Source organism: Panthera pardus, unplaced genomic scaffold (assembly GCF_024362965.1).
Source record: "Panthera pardus isolate Hobbes unplaced genomic scaffold, ASM2436296v1 HiC_scaffold_7, whole genome shotgun sequence".
In the NCBI taxonomy this organism is placed as follows: domain Eukaryota; kingdom Metazoa; phylum Chordata; class Mammalia; order Carnivora; family Felidae; genus Panthera; species Panthera pardus.
Genome location: NW_026527002.1, coordinates 56,343,717 through 56,369,821, shown reverse-complemented (window position 1 = coordinate 56,369,821; position 26,105 = coordinate 56,343,717). Strand labels below are relative to the sequence as shown.

The following is a 26,105-nucleotide window of genomic DNA, read 5'->3' as shown; positions in this document are numbered from 1 at the left end:
CTTCTGGTTGTTTCAAATGGAAAATAAAAATACATTCCCTCTGATTTCTCCACTTTGAAGGAAAGAAATCCTTCTGTTTACCTTGAAAAAGTCTCATTTTTTGTGATACTGAAAAATATAACAATTAACAAATATGATTTACTATTTCCATACTATATTACCCCATTTGAGTCTTTAGAACTGTACCCTGGTGTCTTTTAAATATCAGCTCAAATGGGGGGGCCTGGTGGCTCAGTCGGTTAAGCGTCCGACTTTGCCTCAGGTCATGATCTCGCAGTCTGTGAGTTCAAGCCCCGTGTTGGGATCTGTGCTGGCAGCTCAGAGGCTGGAGTCTGTTTCAGAGTCTGTGTCTCCCTCTCTCTCTGACCCTCCCCCATTCATGCTCTGTCTCTCTCCGTCTCAAAAATAAATACAAACGTTAAGAAAAAAATTTAAACATCAGTTCAAAGGACACATTTGCCAAAGCCTTCTCAAGACACTTCCTCATATCCCTTTTAGCTAGAAGTGATCTCTTCATGGTGTATAACTTTTTTTTTTTCTAATGGAAATTACTTTTAAAGCTGAACAGTTAACTTTATAGGGCAGTAGTAACCAGGTCTGTTTATCTCAGTGCCTTTCTAGAGTGGAGCACAGAACCTAATATGTGAGTGATTAAGTACTCAGTTGTTCACTAACTGAAATATCTAATTTTCGTTTTAACTATTAGTATGCAGAACTTACCATTTCACTCCATTTTAAAATGTTTGCAGAAAGGACTTGTAATTTTGCAGATAACATGGCACATAGTTTCTGGAAGATAGTATGTGTTTAATATACAGTTATCAAAAAGATGAAATAATGAGTATATTCACAGTAAAGGAAATCTGTTGAGTAACACATCTTTTGTTTTCCGCACAATGAATAACAATTTAATTTCATCATAGATAAATACCTAAGTCTCTTATTTAAGTTGTTTTCCAATTTTAGTAAGGATAAATAAACATATCCCAATTTTTGAGACCGAAAATTGCACCTAATTGGATCATTTTCATTTTTCTTTAAATTTTTAAATCAAATTAAAAATCACCTAATTCAAGACAGATTGGTTACAAATAGTATATCAAAAATATGAAGAAAGTTTCTTTCCTTATGTCAGTTCTTCAAGGAGAAATGTGTTAAATAAGGTATTTCAAGCACTAGCTTTTAAATGATGAATTGCTATTAAATTAAAAACAGAATTTGTAACAGTTGACTTACTTTATAGGCCAAAGAGTGCCAACATCCCAGTAGCAATCCAAACCAAAAGCAAAAAGAAAAATATCCCTAAAAAAGGAGCACAGAGAGAGTTTTCAGTGGAAATTAAAATAGGCTAAGCTTCTATAAAGAATCTAACATACTGATAATACTTATATGTGGTAATAAAACTGAATTAAAGCAACTGTCTCAGATTTCATGTCATTAATTTACAGTGGAAGTTAATTTAAATGTATGATTGATAGAACCACGTAATTTTGTATCTGGAAGAGATTGCATCATAGACTTGCATGTGTAGATCAGGAAACTGAGGCACCAAATCATTTAACTGACTTATTGTCTATTGTCAGAGTTCACTGCTAAACAGTTATTTCTGCCACACACATGGATGGAATTTTCCATTAAATTCAATTATTTTATATATAAATATACACACACACATATGTGTATACATATGTATGTATGTACATACATACATATCAGAAAGGTTAAATTCAAATAAATATTTTAATAAATTTTGATTTAATATAATTGCCTTTTTTTATAATTGCCTTTTGTAGACATCATTTTTTAGCACGTATACACAATACTTAAATATAAATTTGAAATGAATTAAGTTACGTATGAGGAAAATTTAAAGTGCCTGAATTAAATTTCCAAACCAAAGCACTGGCAGCATTTCTTGGCAAACCCACCTAAACAAAACAAAACCTTCCTTTCTTTCCCCAAATGGTTATTGTTTTTACTCATAAAGAATAATATCTGTTATTGAGTGTTTGCCAGTGGTTAGGATTTGTGCTAAGTGCTTTTATACAAATCCTCTCCTTTATTTCTAATAACAAATCTATGAGATATATACTATTATCCTTTCTATTTCACATTTGAAGATATGGTATCTTACAGAGAAAACACAGCTGTATTCCTCATGGTAACACAGCCATCATATGCAGGATCTAAGATTTAAAATCAAATCTATTTGACTCAAGAAGCAATTTTCTCAGGTTCACTTCATTCTCTCCTTTTGTATTTTTCCTCCTTTTTTTCACTTTATTTTCTATCTTCACTAGAATAGTCAAGCATATTTGCATAGTATAAATATAAGACATTACTTAGAATGCATATGGAATTGTTTCATTAATTTATGGCCTATTCTCTATTTTTTTTTCAATTCCTCTGCACTTACCATTTTGAGTTCTACAGGAGCATATTATTTCTTAATGAGTTGACTACTTGTAAGATTTGTTTTTTTCAATGTTACTTTCTGCTTAAAATCACAATTTCCTCTATTTACCTTGTCAATAATTTTGTTGTGTGTCTCAAGATGAATGTCCAAACATACAGTACAAATATATATAAATAATAAATCTGCAAATCTTGCAAGAGATGAAATATTTTGATGAGTTGAGTCAAAGGAAATGAATCAGGCTACTGTTGAATCACATACATAATCATTGGCAAAGTGGATTTGCTAGAATTGGAACAATATCAGCTGAAAGATATAAAATCAACAAGACAGATGATAGGATAAATGTTTCAATATAGGATGATTCAAACATAAAATAATTAATAGGGTCCCTTGAAGAAATTAATAAAACCCTTAAAATATAGGTGAATGAATTATCCATTTACAATGATGTGGTGAAAGTAAAGTGAAAAGAATTCAATTCTATTTGGATTTTTTTCTACCTTTTTTAAAATAAAATTTTGGTCACTCTGAGTGGTTTTTTTTCCTGAGCTTGTTATCCTTAGGAAACTAGTTCCTCCTATGTAGTAAAAATCAGGGTAGTGATCTAATTTTTAAAATATAATTTTATTTTTTAACTTACAGCAGGATATATTTTATCTAAAAATGCAGAATTGTGGCTATGTACGGTAATTGGACTACTTATGGATTCAGTTAATAAAAAATAATTTATACAAAGCCTATTATATTGAAGTACTTTCCCAGGAACTGAGAATACAAAGTCCAGTAAGTAAGGTCTGTGGGCTCTAATATTTCATAGGTCTGTGAAGAAGCATTGATATTCCAAGCACTTTCGCCCTTTGAGAATTTTCCACCATGGTGATTTGCATATGTACCTTTCATTTGCTTGATTGGCTAATACACACACACACACACACACACACACACACACACACACACACTCCTTTTCTGTCCTTAAAAGAACCACAGTCCAATCACATGGATAGATTTGCTTTGTTCATTTTAATGATTTTTGGAAACACTTTTGGAATAAACGTAATTTAATAATAATGGTAATGTCCCCACACTGCCTCTTTCACATCTAACCAGAGTAGAAATGTAGTAAAGAGGTAAAATTTCCCTTACAAAAATTCTCCTAATACCTGCTAATATTCAGCCTGCTTAAGATTATAAGTGAATTGAGAAATTACATATTTAATTAATCTTTCTCTAAAATCATGCCTCATGAAAAGAACTCTTCCGTCTTCTCCAGACAGGTACTTATCCAGAACCCACTACCAGTTCTGGAGTGTGAAACTTCCCCCAAATAACTAGTTTTGTCTTGGGTAGGTAAAAGAATATATCATGAGATCAAGGTCATGCATCTAAATATCATGCACACTTTTGCAGAGGAATTATGTTAAGAAACATCCATGAAACTAAACCAAGCTGAAAGGAAAAGAATATTTGCCATAATACTAAGAAGCTTATAAAAGTACTATGATTATAAAATTTGATGATGTTCTTTTCTGTGATGTTCAAAATGAAAGAAAAAAGCTAAAAACTGGGCGACTGGGTGGCTCAGTCAGTTAAGTGTCCAACCCTTGATTTTGACACAGGTCATGATCTAACGGTTCGTGAGTTTGAGCCCCTCATCGGACTCTGCACTGACAGTGTGGAGCCTGCTTTGGGATTCTCTCTCTCCTTCTCTCTCTGCCCCTCCCTTGCTCACATGTAAATATACTCTCTCTCTCAAAATAAATAAATACACCTAAAAAAAGAGCTAAAAACTAAGCACAAGCAAATACTCATTAAAAAATGAAACAGGATCCTTACAGAGCCACCTTTGATACCTAAAGCCCATAGTGCACATAATATTTTGGGAAGAAGATACAATCTGCACCAGGACAGGGCTTGTCAAGTAAAGTAAGGATTGGTTTTACGTGCTAAGAAGAAATAAAGTCAATTGTTTCTTGGAATTTTTTTAACCCACTAAGACTCCTTCCAAAATGATTAATGTCCTGTATTTGGCAGGTCTTGTCGTTTGGGCCAAGGACAGCATACTCAATCAGATCCAGTGATAAATGAACCTGAGGCTTTTGTTCCAAATAACCAGGGCAGAAATGGTCCTTACTGGATCTTTGTTACTAAACAGAACTCTCAAAGATTTTGCTTTCCTTTTTTTTTTTTTTCTTTGGTAGAGAACGGTCAGGGATATGAGGCTACTCTCACATAGGAGAAAACTGGAGGAGATATCTCAGCATCAAACTGCATAAAGTGAAGCTAAAAAGTCATTAAATCTCAAGGAGAGAGAACTATCTCTGAGTATAGTGGTTCTCAACATGGGTGATTTTGCTTCCCAGGGCATATTTGGCAATGTCTGGAGATATTTTTCGGCTGTCATAGTGCAGGTGAATGAAGTACACTGTTAGTATCTAGCAGGGAGAGGTCAATGCTAAACATTCTCAAAGCATAAAGCAACCCCCTACAATAAAGAATTAGTTGGTACTGAATATCAATAATGCTGAGCTTGAAGTTGAGAAAATCTACCACTGAGATCTAAAAAGGAAACCAATGTTTCAATTGGGAGATTATATAAAATCAGAAGCGTTATCAGAGAAATGACCACCTTTCTGGAACTTCATTCTGCTATGGTAGAATTTTTTCTTGGCTTGAGACCTGGAACAGTACGTGCCTGAGCAAGATTGTCCATTGCTGCATTGTCTCTAATAGAAAAACAGTGACACGGGGCTCAGTAGGTTAAGTGTCCAGCTTCAGCTCAGGTCATGATCTCACGGTTCGTGGGTTCAAGCCCCATGTCAGGCTCTGCGCCGACAGCTCAGAGCCTGGAGTCTGCTTCGGATTCTGTGTCTCCCTCTCCTTCTGTCCCTCCCCCACTCATGCTCTGTCTCTCAAAAATAAATAAACGTTGAAAACAAAATTAAAAAAGAAAAGGAGTAACATAACTCAACCATAAAGGGTTTGGTTACACAAATTATATTTTATGTATATCCATGAAAGGGAATATAAGTGTGATTAATGTGATCCTAAGTTATTTAAAAATACGTATGTCTATTTCTCACTTAGGAAGTTAAAAGAGAAAGTAGCTTTGAAGTGGCACAGACTAGAATCATCGCAATTGTTTTACTTTTAGCATAGATATCATCTACTTAGATTTATCATAAATGATGCCAAGTGGGCCTCAATTACATGACAGAAACTAATGAGAAAAAAATCCTCCCACAAAAGCCAATTCAAACCTTTAAAACATTGTATTTTTTTGAGAATTTGATCTAATCATTTCTTACATATCATTCACATATTTATTCTTTAAAAAATATTTACTTAATCTTTTTTTAATAAGTTATATACTAGACTAGGCCCTGAAAATACAACAATGTAGAAAATAGACAAAATAATTGTCTTCATGAAGTTATTGGTGTGTGTGTGTGTGTGTGTGTGTGTGTGTGTGTGTGTGTGTATTGTGGTTTTGGAGTGGTGGAGGTCCAGAGATGACAGCCAAGAAAGAATTCTTGAGATGTCCTCGGTGTAAAGGGTGATTTTATTAAAGCACATGGGACAGGACCCATGAGCGGGAATTGCTGCACGGGGTTGTGGAGTAACTGGTTACATATCATGGAGTTGGGAAGGGAAAGGCAAAAGGGAGGCCTCTAGAAGGACTTTCGTATGCTAAAGAGGACTTCTAAGTTACCTGAGGCCTTACTGTTGTCAAGCTAAGGTTGTTTTCCCCTCTAGGAAGGCATTAACATTAAGATAGTAGGGGGCTCCTGGAAAAATGTTATATTCTGTATTTGCCTTGATATTTGTCAGTGGGCTGCAGGTTATAAAGAAATTTAATTTTACCTCCCTTTCTTGCCTTTGTTCCTCACATCACTGTGGAGGGGAGGGTGATATTGGGACACCAGGAAACTGAGTCTGTATGTTTCTGGAGATTAGGCTATTGATAAGATTGCCTTTTTCTTGTCATTTACCAAGATGTTTGTAAACTGATGGAGACTCATGTCCTCTTTGACTGTGATTTCTATCAGGTAACCATTTGATTTCTCCTCTTAGCTTTAGGGCAGTCAGGAATGTCTGAGGAATGCCACACATATCCCACTTGCGGCGGGGGGGCAGGCATTGCCAGCATGTGCTTTGCCCTCAGCTTGCCTTATGCCCCCTCATCATGGGTACATGTGCCCCGTGTGCTTAGGGGATTTGGTGACTTTTGAAGAGATTTTTCTTGAAAGAAAGCCCAGCATCCCATTGTCATGAACTGATGTCTTTGAATTTTAGGGCAAAGCCCCACATAGCCACTATTCTAAGGCTTTGCCTGGAAAGACCAAAAGCCTCTTTTTTGTTGCTAGAAACAAACTAGTGGCAAATGAAAAGACTGTTGCTATTGGAAACTGCCTCTTTGATGGGCCTTTGCTTCACTAGAAAGCCACCAACAATTCCTTGTGAAGCCCTTGTTGTCAGGCATTTCCTTCATGAGGCTGCCACATATGCAAACTCTTTCTTGGTGCCTCTTTGTAAAATAAGTCCTCTGTCCTCTCTTTCAGTAGCTGTACCTCAGCTTGTGGGCCTTAGGACCAGGTTAGCTGTTCTTTCTTGCCAGGCTTCTATTTCAATCTGTGAAGTGCTACCTAGAAAGTAACAACAGCATATATGTGTGCTCTTTAATGTCCCACTTCTTAATTGGAATGTAGGTTTAAAATTTAGGGGTGTGTGTGTGTGTGTGTGTGTGTGTATACATACATATATACGCACATATATATATATACACATATATACATATATATACACATATATATACATATATATACACATACACACACACACACACACACACACACACACACACCTATATATGTATGTATACATACACACCCAGATGGTAAAAGGAAACAAAATAAATCAAAGGCTTATACTCACTTTTATATAGTTGTAAATTTTGAAACAAAACTGAAATTTTGAAATGATATTCCTGGTAAATAACCAGGATTTGATTTCCTATTCAACTCAGTTGCATAATTTTAAAAATCGTTTCCTATACAATTATTAAAAGAACAAAAAGTATCCTATATATGCAAAACTCTTAGTAGGATCAGACAGAAACTCTCACTGGGTGTGATTTAGCAAACTGTCCCCAGAGCTCCTAGGATTATCAGGTGAAGTGCAGTGAACATTGTTCTTTAATTTAAATGCCATTAGTCACGGTCTTAAAACTTCTTAGGCTTAGTGGATTAGAATAATATGACAGAAATCTTGACATTCATAATATTTAATGGCAAATTAAGAAATACAATGTAATCGCAGTGCTATTAAGGTCTTCCATGCCTTAATCTGCTTTTAGTCTTTGACCCTAGACCTCCAAAATACTTCTTTAATCTTGTCACCCATCCTGGTGACAATGATTAGGTGATCAGGGAATCTTTGCTGAAGAATTAATTAAAAGTAAAAATGAAAGAATATAGCCCCGGTTTACCTGATGAAATTATTTACCCTTTTATGAACAAAATGATTTGGGGTGCCTGGGTGGCTCAGTGCTTAAGCCTTTCCAACTTCCGCTCAGGTCATAATCTCACCTCTTGTGAGTTTGAGCCCCATGTTGGGCTCTGTGCTGACAGCTCAGAGCCTGGGATTCTGTGTCTCCCTCTCTCTCTCCCTTCCCCCACTTGCACTCTGTCTCTCTCTGTCTCTCAAAAATAAATCAACTTTGAAAGTACAAAATTATCTCTGAGCAAAAGATTTAAAGGGGAAAAAAAAAGAAAAGATAGTAAAAGCCAAGTAACCCCATGTGTTTTTTTTTAAATCTTTAGAAAAGAAACAGTGTAACCTTGTATTTTCCTTTTTCTCTTATCTGTCAGAAAGCTTTTAGATAATTCCTTGCCCAAATCAAGCTCAAACCACCTACCACAAAACAGCAAACGCCATTGTCACTTATATATAATCTCTGTTATGCCTTGTTATTAAATATCATATTTCAAATTATTTCGTCTTTTCTCTGTTGTCTTAGTCTTTCTGAAAGATTTCGGGTGGCATTATAAATGATAATATTATATATGTAAACAGAGCCAGCTTTATGGACTAATACAATTGATAGAACCTCATGATGGGGTTTTGGGGTGATGGGGGTCGTTGGGTTTAGAGTTGATGGCCAAGAAAGAATTCTTGAAGACACCTTTGCTGATTTTATTAAAGCACAGGGACAGTACACGTGGGCAGGAAGAGCTGCACTGGAGTTATGACAGGTAACTCATTATGTACCCTCAGGGTAGGAGAAGGTCAAGGATAATGTCTGGAAGGTATTTTGGAAACAAGGTTTCCAGGACCTTGAGGGGCTTGCTGTTGCTAAGGAAACACCATTTGTTACCGTTTAGTAAAACCTCAGTCATGAGACCCTTCAGATGTGTATCAGGGGCCATAAATTTGGAGTATGATTGCCAGCATATATCTTGGGGGAGTTGAGGTAAAGAAAGTTTCCAAAGGAATTTTTATATGTTAAAGTAGATTGGGGTCAGTATAAGGTTAAACCAAGATTCCCTTCTACCCCTAGCAAAGTGTCCTCATCCAGGCAGCTGAGCTCCTAGAGGGAGGTCACTCTGCCAGTTTCAAGGACTTGTTAGTGGGCTGTAGGCACTATGCCCATGCTTCTTCATCACCTCATGCTCAAAAGGGTCCTGCGCTGAGGTTTAATGCTCTGTGATGGCTGCCTTAAAATTCTTAATTTCAACTTTAAATTTGTACTTTGTAACTGAGGTCTATTGGGACAATGGAGTATGTGCTGAGGGTTTGGAGCCTCTGCTCATGCACAGTCTGCCTCTCTGCCTCCCTGTCTTCCTAGGATGGGTTATAGGCCACGTGCTCCCTACCATGTTGTGCCCCTGGCCTTGCCTGACCTCCCCATTCCCACTCCTACTCGGGGGACACTGGTGTGCTCTCCCCAGTCAGTCCATAGCATCATCAGCAGAGGGAGGCTTACATTGCAATTGTCTTCCATCTCTTTGTGGGGCCCTGAGTGCAAGCATGAAACAGGTAGGGGGTGAGTATATTTGCAGAGTCTTAGCACAGAGTAGGACAGCAGCTACCCCTCCCTCGGCTGGCAACGACAAGGCGTATTTAGTAAGAACTTGATGCAAGCCTCTCATTCACCCCAAATCCAGAAAGCGAATGCCTTCCAGAGTGGAGGTGGCAATTTCTTGGAGGTCATTCTTTCACTTGAGTTGGCAGTGAGTTGGTGAAAATGGTAAATTGATTTCTCTGTCCCTAGCGATGGTAGTTTCATTGCCACAAACCAAGTGTCCTGTCCTGCATGTGATAGATTCACATTGATGTATTTTTTTGCATCTAGCATTGTTTTAATTAAAAACTATTATAATATCCAGCTGAGTGACACTAGGCAGAACATATGCTCTCAGTCCAGTCAGCCTGATAAATTAGAGATTCCAATTGCTATATGTGCAAATATGTAGATTTCAAATATTATATTAGAAATCCTGATTCTAGGGGTGCCTGGGTGGCTCAGTTGGCTAAGCTTCTGTCTTCTGCTCAGGTCATGATCTCGCAATTTTTGGGTTTATGCCCTGCGTCAGGCTCTGTGCTGACAGCTCAGAACCTGGAGCCTTCTTTGGATTCTGTGTCTCCCTCCTTCTCTGCCTCTCCCCCACTTATGCTCTCTCTCTCTCTCTCTCTCTCAAAATAAATCAATGTTAAATTTTTTTAAAAAAGAAATCCTGTTTCTATAGGATGACTTCTACTTGATCACCTAATGCAGATTAAAAGAGGTTAACTGAATCAGTGTTCCTTACAGTATAATAGTACATTAACCTAGCCTTTTCAGAGTCCAAATGCAGTTTCTGAACCACATGCATAGAATCTGTAATAGGCAGAGTCGATCATAATCAAGAGTTGCCAGCGTGTGGCTTAAATATGCTTATGTTTTGTGATTAAAAATGAATATGGTAACCAAATTTCCTTCATATATATTAAGTGTGCCATATGCTTACTACTTCTCTCCATTAAATACGTGGCACATTAACCATCTGCTCTTCTCATCCAATACTGATAGTCATCAGTTGTGGAGACCCAGGTATACCAGCCAATGGACTGAGATATGGAGATGATTATGTGGTTGGACAAAATGTTTCTTACATGTGCCAGCCAGGCTACACAATGGAATTCAACGGTTCCAGAATTAGGACTTGCACAACTAATGGCACATGGAGTGGAATAATGCCAACTTGTAGAGGTAGGATAATTTCTCCAATATTTGTAAGTGATAACCACCATGTATTTACTTTTTAACATGCCATTTTAAGTTTAAAAAGTGTTTTTCTATTATTTCACTGTTTTCTGATACTAAAAATTGCTGCAGTTTTTATTTTAAAACCAGGTAGATAATAACATATAGGATTTTAAAATGATATTTCAAGAAAGATATTATATCTTATCGTGAGTAATGACAATGAACTTTAATGCAACCAAAACAACAAAAGTATCATGTTCTCTGATATGCACTCACTATCATCATTTATATTGAGGGGAATATTTAAAACATTTTTAATAAATTAGAATTTTAATTTGATGATCCACTTGGGCCAAGTAATTCAAAGATGGGAGGAAAACTTTCTATAACTTGAGAATAATCATACTGAATTATAAAACTAACTTTTCATAAAGAAAGAATCATGTTTCTTAAAAGAATGCAATCTATAATCAATCTTTTAGTTACTGTAGGCATACATTTGCTACTTTAATGCTGTGTATTTGATGCTGGAAATATTTTTTATAATTTTTTGCCAATTTTTATGATTACTTATGTAATACTGCAGATGTCATGCCAGACAATTCCTATTGTTTTATAATCATACTGAGATTTCTCATTCAGGTGTCTTTCTAAACATCTGTGAATTCACAGTTTAACAAAAAGGATAAATTCAACATGTGTATCTTTCTTAATTACACACATTATCTTGTGTGTATTCTTGATTATCTGTTTCTGAATCAGATCACTATCTACAGTTAACATCTGAAAATATATGAATATTTTATATTTTAGAAGTTATTTCATACATGATTAATTGAATCTGATAATGGGAATGTTATATAACTCAAAAAAAAATATCATATATGATGCAAGTCATAAAAATCTAGTTATTTCTCATTTTTGGATTTTGCATTGGTTACCCCCCTTTTTCCCTTCACCTCTGTCACATTATCCTACCCATTTCTGCTTGAAGCCAACTTAAAACAAATTTTAGGAGCACGTGGGTGGCTCAGTAGGTTCAGCTTCTGACTTCGACTGAGGTCATGGTCTCATGGTTTGAGAATTTAAGCTCCTAAATTTGGGCTCCTCTCTTGTCTCTTTCTCCCGCTCTGTCCCTCCCCTACTTGTGCTCTCACTTTCTCTCTCTCTCTCAAAAATAAGTAAACATTAAAAAAAAAATCCAAATTTAAAAATTAATGTTTAAACATTTAATAATTTATTTTAAAACCCTACAGTAAAGTTTTTAAAAAGTTTATTCATTTATTTTGAGACAGAGAGAGAGAGAGAGAGAGAGAGAGCAAGTGGGGAGGGGCAGAGAGAGAGAAAAGAAGAGAGAAGGAGAAAGGGTGCCATCAGCACTGAGCCTGACGTGGGGCTTGAACTCACGTGAGTGTTGGGAAGGGGCAGAGACAGGGAGAGAGAATCCCAAGCAGGCTCCACACCGCCAGCACAGATCCTGATGTGGGGCTCAAACTCACGAACCATGAGATCGTGACCTGAGCTGAAATCAAGAGTTGGATGCTTAACTGACTGAGCCACCCAGGTGCCCCACAGTAAATTTTAACATATGAATTTAAGTGGTTAATAGAACCCATTTGGATATTTTAATGAGATACATAATCTAGGTTTCTTTTGCAAATGACACAGAATTACTTGCAAATTCTTTGCTATAATGTTGACACTATATATAGCCAAACAGCCCAGATCTTCAGTCTGTCTAAAGGTCATTGGAAAATAATCTTATATAAAACCAATAATTTATCACTTACAGTATACTGAATGGTCACCCTCTATTTGCTTCCCTTAGATGTCAGGCAGCTTGTTATTTTGTAAGAGTATCTCTGACAACCAGTAGCCATTATGTTGCCAAGAAATAGTCACATTCTAGAAGGATTAATTCCAGGGATGTGTCAGGACTACTACTACTAGGAGAATAAAACATGTCACACCATATTGTCCTCCAAAAGGTTAAATTAGCACATATGCTTCTTCTAATGATTTTTTTTTTTTTACACCCAGGATATTTCAACAGCTGTGTCTAATCTCTTTTAATGTAATTGCAGCTGTTACCTGCTCAACTCCTCCCCAGATCTCTAATGGAAGGTTGGAAGGAACAAATTTTGACTGGGGCTTTAGTATTAGCTACATCTGTTCTCCAGGCTATGAACTATCCTTTCCTGCTGTTTTGACCTGTGTAGGGAACGGTACCTGGAGTGGGGAAGTACCACAGTGCTTACGTAAGTATAATTTCTATATTTGAAATTATATTTCCTTCTTTTCACTATCTTAGAGCTCCTTCACTTAGGACAGCTGTTACTTAAAATTTTCAGGTTTTTCTAGAAGAAAAATGAGCTTGTTAAAGCTCATTTCAAGGTATAATTAAAATTCAATAGAAAATCATATTTACCAGTGTAGCTACTTTTCCTGTCATCCAACTTTTGTGTTCTTTCTGCTCTGACTCTAAATATTAGGCTGAACTACTTTGTTTTCAAATTTATTTAAAAAAAAAGTTATTACTCAAAATAAAGTCCCTTTAAGATGAATTCTACCCCTGGAAAAGTATTCTTATTTATGTCCAGTTTGTCTCAACTGAACACTCTCATTTACTCCCAAATTTCTTTCCACAGTAAATCCTTGTCACTCTACATGGTCATTCAAATCAAGTTCTTATGATGGTATTTGTCATGATAATGATTGTGATTATACATCTAAAATGACTAGAGTAGGGGCACCTGGGTGGCTCAGTCGGTTGGGTGTCTGACTTTGGCTCAGGTCATGATCTCACGGTTTGTGAGTTTGGGACCCACGTCGGGCTCTGTGCTGACAGCTCAGAGCCTGAATCCTGCTTCGAATTCTGTGTCTCCCTCTCTCTCTGCTCCTCCCCTGCTCATGCTCTGTCTCTCTCTCTCTCTCTCAAAAATAAAGAAAAACATTAAAAAAAATAAAATGATTAGGGTAAGCATGGAGATGAGGGATTATTATGATTTTCTTACAGAGGTTACTTTACAATATATATTCCAGCAAATGTCACTTTGAAATTAATTTGGAAGATCACAAGACAAAATAAAACTCAGCGTTGTGTTTTACACAAATTATTGTAGTACGTGATATGTGCAGTGTTCATTCTGAGGTGTCCAGTGCTATCCTGTTCCTAGTCTTCCCTTCCTCCTTCCTTCTCTTCATGAGGTAAAGCATCACCACCCCTCAACCCCCATCCTCATAGCCTTGAAAGTTAAGCAGATCTAACTGATGAGACAAAACTTCTTGGAACCCTCCAGTCTTCTCTCATTCACAGTGGAAACCATATTGTTTAAAGGCTAACGTGCTTTTTTTTCTTCTTTCCTCCTGACCTCATCGTATCCTACAATCCCCAACACTTCTAGGTCGATGTCATGATGTCACACAAATTGTCCCTTAAAATTCTGATATATGCTAAGGATCAACTTAGAAAAGACCAGTGTGTTCTAAATAAGACTAGATATTCTATGGCTATCTCACAACAGATAAGGACAAGGAGATTTACAGAGATGAGTTTATAGTAAAGTTTGTTTGATATGACTGGGAAAATCTCAATCAAGAAGTTATCTGGATAGAATATTTTATTTTTAGTTCTCTTAAAATGCAAATAATAATGCACTACCTACGACTGACATTGAATTATAACTATCCAAATATAATAGGGTTAACTGTGTCGAAATTGCTTGACATATGTTATTTCTACTGCACATAACAGAACTCCTAGTAAGTATGTTTACTCATGACATTTTAGTTAATAATGACTTGGGCTTAGAGAGGGGAATCAAATTGTAAGGACACTGTGTGACTGTGTCATCATTTAAGGCACCAGCTACATGGTTATATGGCCTACGGTTGCACTGCTACTAATTGGAAGACTATGAATGCCAGTTCAGAGGAGGTAGACTAAAGAGACAATGCTCTTATCCATTGATAGCCAAACGCATTCACTATAGGGACTTTATAGAAGGGAAAGTCTTCTCTCTTTATTTTCACTCGAAGTATGTCCTTTGATCTTAAAGTTTACGTCATTGCGAACTGAACCCTTCTGAAAATCAATCGTGTTGATTTAAGCCTCTAAGCTGGACACCAATAGGTTGTTTGGTTTTAGTACATGAAAGTCCACAGATAGAAAACAACAGAATAATAACACGGGGGGGGGGGGTAGGGAGCAGGAGTGAGGAGTTTATGTGGTTGTGTCTCCCTCTTTTGTTGAATAAAGATAAGTTTCTGAGATGAATGACTCAGCAGAAATATGCAAGACAAACTCTTCAGAAGTAGGTTAAGAAATAACTTGGCAATAGAAATGATTGCTAAGGTGAAAAGCTCACTGGTAATCTCCGCTGAAGAAATAGCCGTTGACTTCAACATGTGCTAAAGTTACAAAGATTAATAAGACGAAGACCCTGGCCTTTAGGATTTGATGTTATATTGCTAGAAGTGCTTAGAAGCCAACTAGCACAAAGATTCACAATATCCAGGAAATGTTGAAAATTAAAGCAAAGCACAGTAAACAAATGTTTACCTGTTGCTTTACTCTGACAATTTCCCCTAAATTTATGTTGTTGAATATTTATTTAATAATTACTTTTACTTCTGTTTTAAAAAGAAAAAAAAAGAAGTTCCTAAAAAAGAGGTTTGAAAATTCAGGTTTCTCCTGGAGTCTTGAATTTCAGGAAACAGCTTTCTTTGAACACTGAGCTAAAACTAAAGTGTTCTGTTTTTAGGGTATTTATCCATTCCTATTTGCCTGGAGTGTCCTAGGTGATTCCTGTTGTCCTGGTAGATGTCCTACCCAGTTAAAGGTCCCCGTTCAGCCTCAAAAACATCTTTGGTTTGGATAATGCACCATTTTAAGGGAGTGTTTATACTGAAAAATATTTGGATGTTACCGTTTGTTTGCCTTATAGGAAATAAGCTTTCGGTGCTACATCTGCAAATTTAAAAACCAAGTACAGTTAAAAATCATTAAAATGGAAAATGTATGTTATGTATTTTCTACTACAATGAAAACTTGAAAGCCTGTGATATCTTTGCCTCCATTCTGCATGCTCACTCTGCCCCAGCGTCACTGGCCTTAGGCTTCCTTCACATGCTAGACATGCTCCAGCATAGGGCTTTGGCAACACTGTTTCCTCTAGCTGGAATGCTCTCCCTTGGGGTATCGGTATAGCTGACTGCTTCGTTTCCTCCAAATCTTCCTTCAATGACAGACACCCTGGTCACCTTGTTTAAAACCTACGCCTTATCTCTCACCATCCATCACATCCACAAATTACTTGGTCCAAATCTCCTTCCTCCACACTGTTTCTCCACAGACGACTCCCTGCCTTCCCACATACTATCTTTTTTACTTACTATGTTTATTTTTGTGTTTGCTTCCCTCACAAATGCATAAACTCCACAAGGGAAGGAATCTTATTTTGTTGACTGATAAGTCCAAGTACGTAAAACTTAGAATAAGTTCTTTTAGTTGTTGGGAATTATATGACGGACACAATAATCCATTCAATTTGTTTAGAAACTCTGCCAGGATGGTATTTTCAATAGTTGTTGTGGAATTTTGAGATTCCTTGGTTTTGTATAGATTTGGACTGTACGGGGCTTCTTTACTCTTTAAAAGACACTCAAAACCCCCCCACAATGCTTCAAAGAGGAAGACAACAAAATACTGGGATATGTCCTCTGAGTGTTCAACAGAGTACAGCAGAAGAAAGAAGTGTACCTGTTACATGCATATAAAAAGAAAGAACAATCTGGAGAGTACAGCCTAGACCACCGGATCCTTCCGACAGAACTATCTGCGAATCACATGCCTTTTCAGAAGTATACGCCAACTCTGCAAACGATTTGTACAACAATGTGGTTTGATTCTGGTCAATACAAAACAACAACAAAAACACAAAAAATTCTATAGTTGCTTAGGTGGTCTCCTAGGTGGAAAACATCTCAGTCAGACTATTTTTAAACATATCATGCTGAGCCATACATTCAATATATATCACATAGAAGCTAAAAAAATTTCTGTGGGGCACATGAACATGAATAACCTGTCACTATAGTTCAATATCCCAGTTATTGTCATCATTTTTCTAAACTGTTGCTCTGATGAATCCTAAATCTTTGTTATAATTTTCTTTTCATTTCCAGCAAAATTTTGCGGTGACCCTGGTATTCCTGCCCAAGGAAAAAGAGAAGGCAAAAGTTTCATATACCAGTCAGAGGTTTCTTTGAGCTGCAATTCTCCCTTCATATTAGTGGGATCGAGTACCAGAATATGTCAAGCAGATGGCACTTGGAGTGGCTCGTCACCTCACTGCATAGGTAATATTAATTAAATGTTGATTACTCTTAGTAATTTTGAAATTATTGGATACTAGTTACATTGAATAAACTAGGGGTGACTACATATGAAAAATAAGTGTAAAATAGAGAAGCAATTAGAAGGCGTTGAAAATGAACACAGTTAAAATATATGATGTTATATTTAGCATTTAAAACTTCCTGAAGATACACTCAAAATAATTTCTTGTTTATCAGTAAAATGAGAAAGAAAAAAACCTCTCAGATTAATAGAAGTAAGTACTAGCATTTTTGTATACAAATTTTGTATACATTTTTACAGTTAATTTATCTTATTCAAACGACACGAAACTTGCTCCATAAATTTTAAAAAGGTACACCGATTTCAAAATGGCTTTAAGCACATTTCTGTAATCTTAAATTAAATGCCACATTTGGTAAACCAACCAAATAATCTGTCATACAAACTAGCCAATTTAGAGACTACTAGTGCTACCATTTTTATATCTGAATCTCCTATAGGTGTCCATGAAAAATGAAAATAACTAAGCCTGTTTCTGGAAAAACTCTTGCTTCTTGAGGGGAATATTATGCTACCTAGATTATAATTTAGCAAAGTCCCTAAACAAATGTTTTATGCATGTGCTCTTCTTTCATATCCTTCATTTTTCCTTCACTTTTTATCCACAGTCAGTTGGATGTCAAGTGCTTTTATGTTAGAAGGGTTCAAAGTTCAAGAACTGCAAAATTCATGTAAAATGCAGTGCACCTGAATTCTTTAAGATTAGCAGACTTCTGTCCCTGGAGAGATGCTATTAGATTTATACTCTTTATTATTACCCCTGGTCCTTTCATTGAGCCCCAGATCACTCAAAATTGTTTTGTATGAGAGGAATATAGATAGATATAATTATAAGTTTTAAAGGAATATTACGTTTATAATCTTTATTTTAGAACCTACGCGGACCTCGTGTGAAAATCCAGGAGTCCCAAGGCACGGGTCTCAGAATAATACATTTGGATTTCAAGTGAGTACTTTAAATAAATATTTCTATGTATTATAAAACTAGATCAAAAGGCTTCTTTGATTCATGCACATATAATCCTGTTGGCACATACAGAAAAACATCAGGCTTATAGCTGTATTCATAAACATAAAAAGGTAAATGGCAGAAAAAGCATGAACGTAGAAGGAGATTAGGAGAAGAAAAATATGGTTTAAGAAAATAGTATAAGTGATTATGAGGATAAAATAAAAGAAACATTGAAGATAGCTGTGAGCATAAGAAAAATCGACAGTAGTACATAAGAAAGGGGTAAATGAGAATAAGTGAGGGGGTAAATGAGTAAATTCTAAAGGATGATGTAGAGGAGTGAGGAAAAGTAAAGATAAAAGATGTTAAAGAACGAATATATAAAAATGTGGTTATTTAATAAAGCAATTAGACTAAAATATGTTTCTCTTATAATATGCATATAATACCTGACTATTTTTAAGTGTTTTCACTGCTATGGGAAATGTCTGAGAAAATAATTTAACCTATATTTAGCCACATAGTTGGTTTGTTACAGTGGAATTCTTTAGCTTGCCCAGTCTTGTGTGGCTGACTTTCTTATTTTCTCTTTTTCCAGTTTAGATTTTATGTAGAGATTCAGCAGGTTTTTCATTACAGGGGCCTAACAGGAGCCAAAGTGCATAGTGACTCCACAAGGAAATAGCCAATATACATATTACCCAATTGCCTTGTGTTTCGGGGTTTTCTAAATTGTACTATTTTGTGTGAAGCTCAGTGGGAACCTGAAAAACATCCATTTCTAAAGGAAGTACTCATCAAAGTTGCCATATTTTTGTTGCTAAAAATAGTTTCCATTTATCGACAGTCCAGGCACAGTATGAACATTGATTTGATAGCATTTCCAATTCTTCTGGTTTGCCTCAGGCCTGTCTACATAATATAAAAGTGTAATAAAAAAGTGTCCCAGTCTCTATTATGTGGTATTTTTAGAAAACTTTAGATTCATATCTTTATAAAAGGTTTTATCAATTGATCTAAATAAATCCTGAAAAATGGATTTTTTCAACTAGTTAAAGAGCATTAGTCCTCATCATATAGATGAAGACACTGGAAAGGAATTTGATTTGGCTTTGATCACAGAGCAAGTCAATGAAAATATCCTGAGCGAATACAGAATTTTGATGTTAGTGTCTGTGTACTAAATCAGGTGATTTTTTGAAGAGTAGGAGTCCTTTCTAATAAATACCCTTTGAAATAATGAGAATGGAAATGAGTAAGAATGAGTTTAGTATAGTAGTCTAATGAAATGAATAGAATCATTAACTCTGCATTGTAAGAATTCTATTATAACATTGAAAAATATTATTCCAAAGTTAACCTAACCCTGAAGTCATATTATTTAGCTAATAAACATTCATTGGATCATCATATTCTACTTAGATAAATATGAATAGACTAGATTTTAAAAATGATAAACTCTCTACATAATTACATTAATCTTTATAAAAATTATAAATGATGTACTGAGTATGTTAAATTAGGGACATCAACTTTCTTACATGCATGTGACTGGTGTGTGTGTGTGTGTGTGTGTGTGTGTGTGTCTATACATATTTAAATATATTTACTAAATCTGTATAGAACCAATGGAAATGTTAAAAGTTTATATAATTCTCACTAATATTAAAATATTGGTAGGTTCCAAATAGAATCCTGGAAAAGCCATCTTTATTGGTTGAGAAAACTCTTGCTTGCAAGTTAACAGAAGCTATTTTGAACTAGCTTAAGACTAAAAGCATTATAAGTTATGTGCAGGTAGACCCTAAGAAAGGGACCCCAAGGCACCCCCAAAGACTCCAAGAAAAGGGATCCAGGCGAGACCCATCAAGCCCAGAATCTAGGAACTGGGCACCAGGACTCAGTGTTTTGCACTACTCTGTGTTTGCCTACTTTGATTTTCTGTCTGCAAATTGACCTTATAGCCAAGGGTACATTTTTCTAATTATATTTCAGCCACATACAGAAAATGATTGTGTCTCAATCTCAGTTCCAGATTTCTAGAGAAAGAATCAGGATGTCTCAACTTTTGTATCTACGCATGATTTGATCAGGTCAGCAGTGACTTAAGTAAAATTACAGCTGTTAGAAAGCTCACTTCTGAGAGGAATAAGAGAAAGGGGAAAGTGATGAATTACACAGGCACTCAAATCATTTTCTTGATTTTTTTTTCTTTGGTGTGTTTATTTACTCTTTTTCTATATAGATTTATATATTAGTTTTTTGGACACAGCCATAATTATTAACATATAAGGATATATTACCTGTTGCCAGAGATGACAAATACTCCAGTGTTGAAAAAGGTACCCAACATAGTTTCTCTTATATCTAAAATATAGTTGGAATAATTTTTGGCTAAAAATAGATTGGTAGTGAAGGGAGTAGCTGTCAAAGTGATTGATACAACATCTAGATTAATTATGGAGTAAATTCCAAACACACATATTTCACTAACTGCCATATTACTCTTTAAATTGAGATACAGGTTTTGGAAGACACATCATTAGTAGTTAAGACTTGTTACATTAAAGTTATTATAAATGTGAAATGTTTATAAACTGACTCTTGGATATTTAAGCCCAAGATATTGAACACTAAGATATTTAGCCCTACCAAAATGACCGTGGTGATGATGTATGATTTCCAGTTTATAATCGAAATTAGTACATAAGTACATTGAATGGGGCAAACATTATAGTGTTTTATTACTTTGAAATGATGACTTTGATGCCATGCATTTTCAAACAAAAATCTCATAAAATCCAATTCATTTTACTTATTTATTTTATTTGAGAGAGGGAGAGAGAGAGAGAGAGAGAGAGAGAGAGAGAGAGAGAGAAAGGGCACAAGTGGAAGAGAGGGCCAGGGGAAGAGAGAGAATCCCAAGCAGGCTCCACACTCAGCATGGAGCCCAACATGGGTCTCAATCCCACAACCCTGGGATCGGATCATGACCTGAGCCAAAATCAAGAGTCAGATGCTCAACCTACTGAGCCACCCAGGTGCCCCCAAATCCAATTTTTAAAATTAAAAACTTATAATTTTTTAATACAAACTTATAGTATAATCTAAAATTCAAAAACTTTTTAAACCAGGAAGCTCAGGGCCAAAACTGATGATCAATGAAAACTCCTTGGATCTTATCTTATGCATATGTTTTTATCCCTTCATTTTTATGATCCTTTCCTTTTACTTCAATTTTATTAATCAAAATCTATGTGTCTTTTACTAGAAGCTACTTCACTTTTTCTTGGATACAATGTTTAACATAAGCACAGAGTAAAAAATATAAATATAAAATGGTTGTTAAGATATATTACAGAAGAAGCCTATAAATTGTAAAGCCATATATATGTGTGTTATATAAATATATATCAAATAGATATCTTTAATATGTGATGCTAAAAATCAGACACAAATAAAGTTCTAGGAAAGCAAGAGTAATTTGCTATGAAATATCATGGAAGAGAAAGATCTTACTTAGAGTGTTCTAAATTTATACAAAATTTCTATTATGCCTTGATTAGCTATCTAAACTTCACAGTTTAGAAACTAAGATATAACACATAAAAGAAATAAGGAATTAAAGAAGATAAATTATATTTACCAAGTAGACATGTCTTAATATTTTATAATGCTTTTGTACAAAACGTGCGATTTGCGTCCAACTTAATTTTTATTTAAACATTGGCTGCAATTAAAATATAAATAGATAATTTTTAATTCCTGATATAAAAATAATATTCCATGTTTTTACATTGCATATAATTGGTTATCCAGAGCACTTTTTATTAGTAAATATTGGTGAGAAAATTGTGCCTAAATTATTTTTTCAAGAATTTTTTGAATTGGATAATGTAAACTTATTTTTCCCAAAGGTAGCCAAATTATATTATTCACATTAGAAGTTAATTTAGAATCAGAAGGTTATAACATCACTAGTTGGAAAAGCATGGAGAGCTATATAAAATATACTATTAAGTGGGCTAATAACTAAAAAAGTGTCTATTAATGCACTGTTATTTGGAGAAAATTCTGGTAATGTATTTAACTATAATAAATTCTGAATAAAAAATTAATTAGAAAATTTCTTTAATTCTAGTTATATTAGATATTTGGTATAAGTATTTGTGAATTTGACAAAACTAGTTATTACATGTATTAGTGACATATAGAAAGTCTTTAAATAAACTTTACTTCTCTGGTATCTGGTTAATATCTAAAGCAGTATTTATGATGACTTCAGAAAAGTTTACAGAAATAAGGGGAAAAGTCTTACAAGTAAAAAAAAAAAAGTCTTTGTAATCCCACATGTTTCTTATATCTTATGATCATCAAGTCTTAATGAAGCAGCCTAAATGTACTCCTCAAAGAATAAACAGTGATTTAGCTTCATGCCATGTAAAGTGTAGAAGGGATATCCCTGTATTTAAAGGAACTATAGACATGTTAAATCTTTTTAGTTTTAGTTTGTTTTTAATTTATTTTTTAACCTTTATTTATTTTTGAGAGAGAGAGAGAGAGAGAGAGAGAGAGAGAGAGAGAGAGCGCACACATGCAAGCAGAGGAGGGGCAGAGAGAGAGGGAGACAGAATCTGAAGCAGGCTCCGGGCTCTGAGCTGTCAGCACAGAGCCGACAAGGGGCTCGAACTCAGGAACCAGGAGATCATGACCTGAGTCGAAGTTGGAGGCTTAACGGACCGAGCCACCCAGGTGCCCCAATATGTTAAATCTTCTTAAGTTAGGTAATCAACTGATTTTGTAAAATTAAATTATTAGCCCCCATTCCTTCAGTTGATTTACCATTTTCAAGAGCTCTTGGTGCGCACAAGCGAGTAACACAGTCCCTAACCTAGAGAAGCTAACTTCTAGTGTGTGGGTGACTTTATAGGATAGATGATAACATTGGTAACTTTGAAAGTTGCTAAGGAAGGACATAAAAAAAGTTCTCCTACTCTGTTGCTACAGGGAAGCCTTTCTAAAAATGTTGTCTCAGATAAATCTTTTAGGATAAGAGCTAGGAAAAGAAAGTTGGGAAAGACATTTCATGCAGGGTAAACAGCATGAAAATATGCATGCATTAAGGGAACAATAAAAATTTGTTGTTATAAGAGTACAATTTGAGTAAAAGTAAGTGGTCAATGAAGAAACCAGAGGGATTGGCTGTGGTCAGGATATGGAGGCTTTTATTTGACAAGCTAATACAATGTAACTTAACCTATGGGTGATAAGCAGTAAAGATTTTAAGAAGGAGAATGCAAAGGTCACACTTTCATGTTGATTACTCTGACTTTAGTGTCGAAAATAAATGTAATTGTGGTCAAGATTGGAGAAATGGAAACAAGTTATATAATTATCACAATTGTAGTTATGATTATTGTAATTATGACAGTAGTTCTCAAAGTGTGGCCCCTGACCAAGCGGCGGCAGTATTAATTAGGAAATTGTGGGAAATACAGATTCTGGGCCTCCCCCACATCTACCCAGTCAGAAACTCTCCAGGGAGGCTCAGCTATCTGTGTTCTGGAAAGTCCTCCTAATTATGATATCTGCTATAATCTGAGAACCAAACCGGTAGAAAAGATACGGAGGACTAAAACAGGATATAAAAGTGGAGAAAGACAGAAGGGGGCAGTTTGTGAAAGATTTAGGAAGTAAAATTATCAGTATTTGGTGGTAAATTGAATGAGGGGAGATTCATGAGTGGAAGGTGGCAACATTAACTGAGTTTGAGCCTAAAAGTAGGATTGCTAGAGTGGTGGAGGTGATGGGTTGCGTAAAACCAGTTGGACTGAAGAACAGAATTGCAAAATCTACCTGTTGAGTCACATAAACTAGTCCATATAAGAAATGGACTGGCGGTTGAGCGTCCGACTTCGGCTCAGGTCATGATCTCGCAGTTTGTGAGTTTGAGCCCCCATCAGGCTCTGTGCTGACAGCTCAGAGCCTGGAGCCTGCTTCGGATTCTGTGTCTCCCTCTCTCTCTGCCCCTCCCCCACTCATGCTCTGTCTCTCAAAAATGAATAAACTTTAAAAAAAAATTAAAAAAATTAAAAAAAAAAGAAATGGACTACTCCAAGGGCGCCTGGGTAGCTGAGTCAGTTAAGCATCCAACTTTGGCTCAGGTCATGATTTTACCGTTTGTGAGCTGGAGTCTGGCATTGGGCTCTCTGCTGGCAGGACACAGCCTACTTTGGATCCTCTGTCCCCCCGACAGCCCCTTCGTCCTGCCCCTCCCTGTTCTCTCTCTCCCTCTCTCTCTGAAAAATAAACAAACAACAACGACAAAACAGAAATCGACTAGTCCGTGCAGCACCATCTTGCACAACTTCAGAGTATGTGAACTGCATGTCCTGGAGCACAATTTGAAGGACTTCATTTATGTTGAATTCGGGGTGAACAATACTCCCTGGAGCTGAACAGTGTAGTGGCCCTGGACAAAATGGGTCCTTGAGGGGGGTAAGAGATCTCAAGGCTATCGTGAGGATGTCTTCGAAGAGAAAATGTAAGACAACTGAAAGAGTAAGTGTTGCTATCAGAGAGCAACCCTTGGAATGGAATGTTTCTTGTGTAGCATCATTCTGGGTTATAATGGGAATATGAGAAATGGTAGCATTTAGCTGGTCTCGAGGTCCAAATGGGATCTTGGATCAAATTATGTCACCTTAAGCTCAGCCTCATGTTGTTTTAGCAAGTGCAAGTAGGAACTAAGTGGGGAGGAAGGAAACAGGGTGTTTGTGAAAAGTCCTACGAGGAGGGCTGATGGCTCTCAGACTCTGGTGTGCTGGGGAAGGCTGAAGTGGCAAACACTAAATATTCCTCCCCTTGTCTTCCAGCTGTAATCATTTAATAAATCTTGATGATTTTTTTCCTGTAATGTAGTTTGAGCTAACCACGTCCTTCCCAGGTCTACTCCCACATGTTCAGCTTTTAGCCCTTCAAATCTAATCCAGTAGGGCTGGCCTCGTGATTAAATCGCTGCTTGTCATTCTTTTTGCTGAGTAGTTTCTTTATGCAGTGGCTAAGTTAATTTTCCAAAGATGGTATTTTCAACACAAATTTTTCTTGCTCTGAGAGCTCTAGCAACTTTATGTTTTCATTAAAAAAAGAGTTTAAATGCCATGGCCTACCATTTGAGACTCTTCAGAAATGGATTCTTACTTATGTCTTTGACTTAATAATTAAAGCTAGGATTTATTTAAAACCTATGTGCCATCCGTGTATGGATAGATTATATGCCCTATTTCATTTAATTCTTAAAACAAATCTCAAGACAAATAATATTACCATCTTTATTTATAGATTAAGTCTCAAAGAAGAAATATAGCTTATTCAAGCAAGATCAGATCCAGAGTTAAAACCACATACACATTTCTGGGGTCTGTTTTCTTTTTCCTTTTTTTTTGTTTTTCTGGATCTCACTGCTTCCCGCTTTACCTCCCGTCAACTTCTCAGCTCACCGTGTGAAGTATCCATGCCAATCAACCAAACGTACTTTCTTTTTTCCTGAACTATATGATGTCTATTTTAACCTTTCTGCATTTTCTCATCATGTTCTTATCTTTTCTACTTTTATATCAGTTGTTCTCAAATGTTATTGTTCATTAAAATCACATGGAGGACTTGTTACAACGTGGCTTGTTGGTTCCCTACTCAGAGTTTCTGATTTAGTGGGTGTGGAGTAAGTAAGGTCCCCGAATTTGTATTTCTAGTGACAATGAGGTTACTGGTCTGGGAACCACACTTTGAGAGCCGTGTTCTATGTTTTTATGTAAGCTTCACATCCTTAAAACTTAGTGCAAACTTTGCTTCTCTTACAGTGTGTATTTTTACAATCCCAACCTTCAGTAAACACATTTGCATCTAATCTCATATTGCATTTACTGTCTTCCATATTCATTTGCCTCTTACACTGTTAGTTATCTTTATTTCCCTTTCTAACTTCATCCATTTTTTTTATCTTTATTTAACTCTCTGTCTTGTAGTCACATGTAGCTTATTGGCTTTTAATATCTTATATATTTTCTTT

The 26,105-nt window shown here is 35.9% G+C and overlaps 1 protein-coding gene across 6 annotated transcripts in view; it reads left to right on the top strand.

The window, feature by feature from the left end:
• The window catches only part of CSMD3 (CUB and Sushi multiple domains 3), a 1,247,213-nt gene that overhangs the window by 1,191,462 nt on the left and 29,646 nt on the right, over positions 1-26,105 (top strand). For all 6 annotated transcript variants that reach the window (XM_053896606.1, XM_019467839.2, XM_019467838.2 and 3 more), the window contains 4 exons: positions 10,488-10,667; positions 12,749-12,922; positions 16,851-17,024; positions 17,958-18,031. In XM_053896606.1, the coding sequence (XP_053752581.1) occupies positions 10,488-10,667; positions 12,749-12,922; positions 16,851-17,024; positions 17,958-18,031 (602 nt within the window). The remainder of the gene's footprint in view (positions 1-10,487; positions 10,668-12,748; positions 12,923-16,850; positions 17,025-17,957; positions 18,032-26,105) is intronic.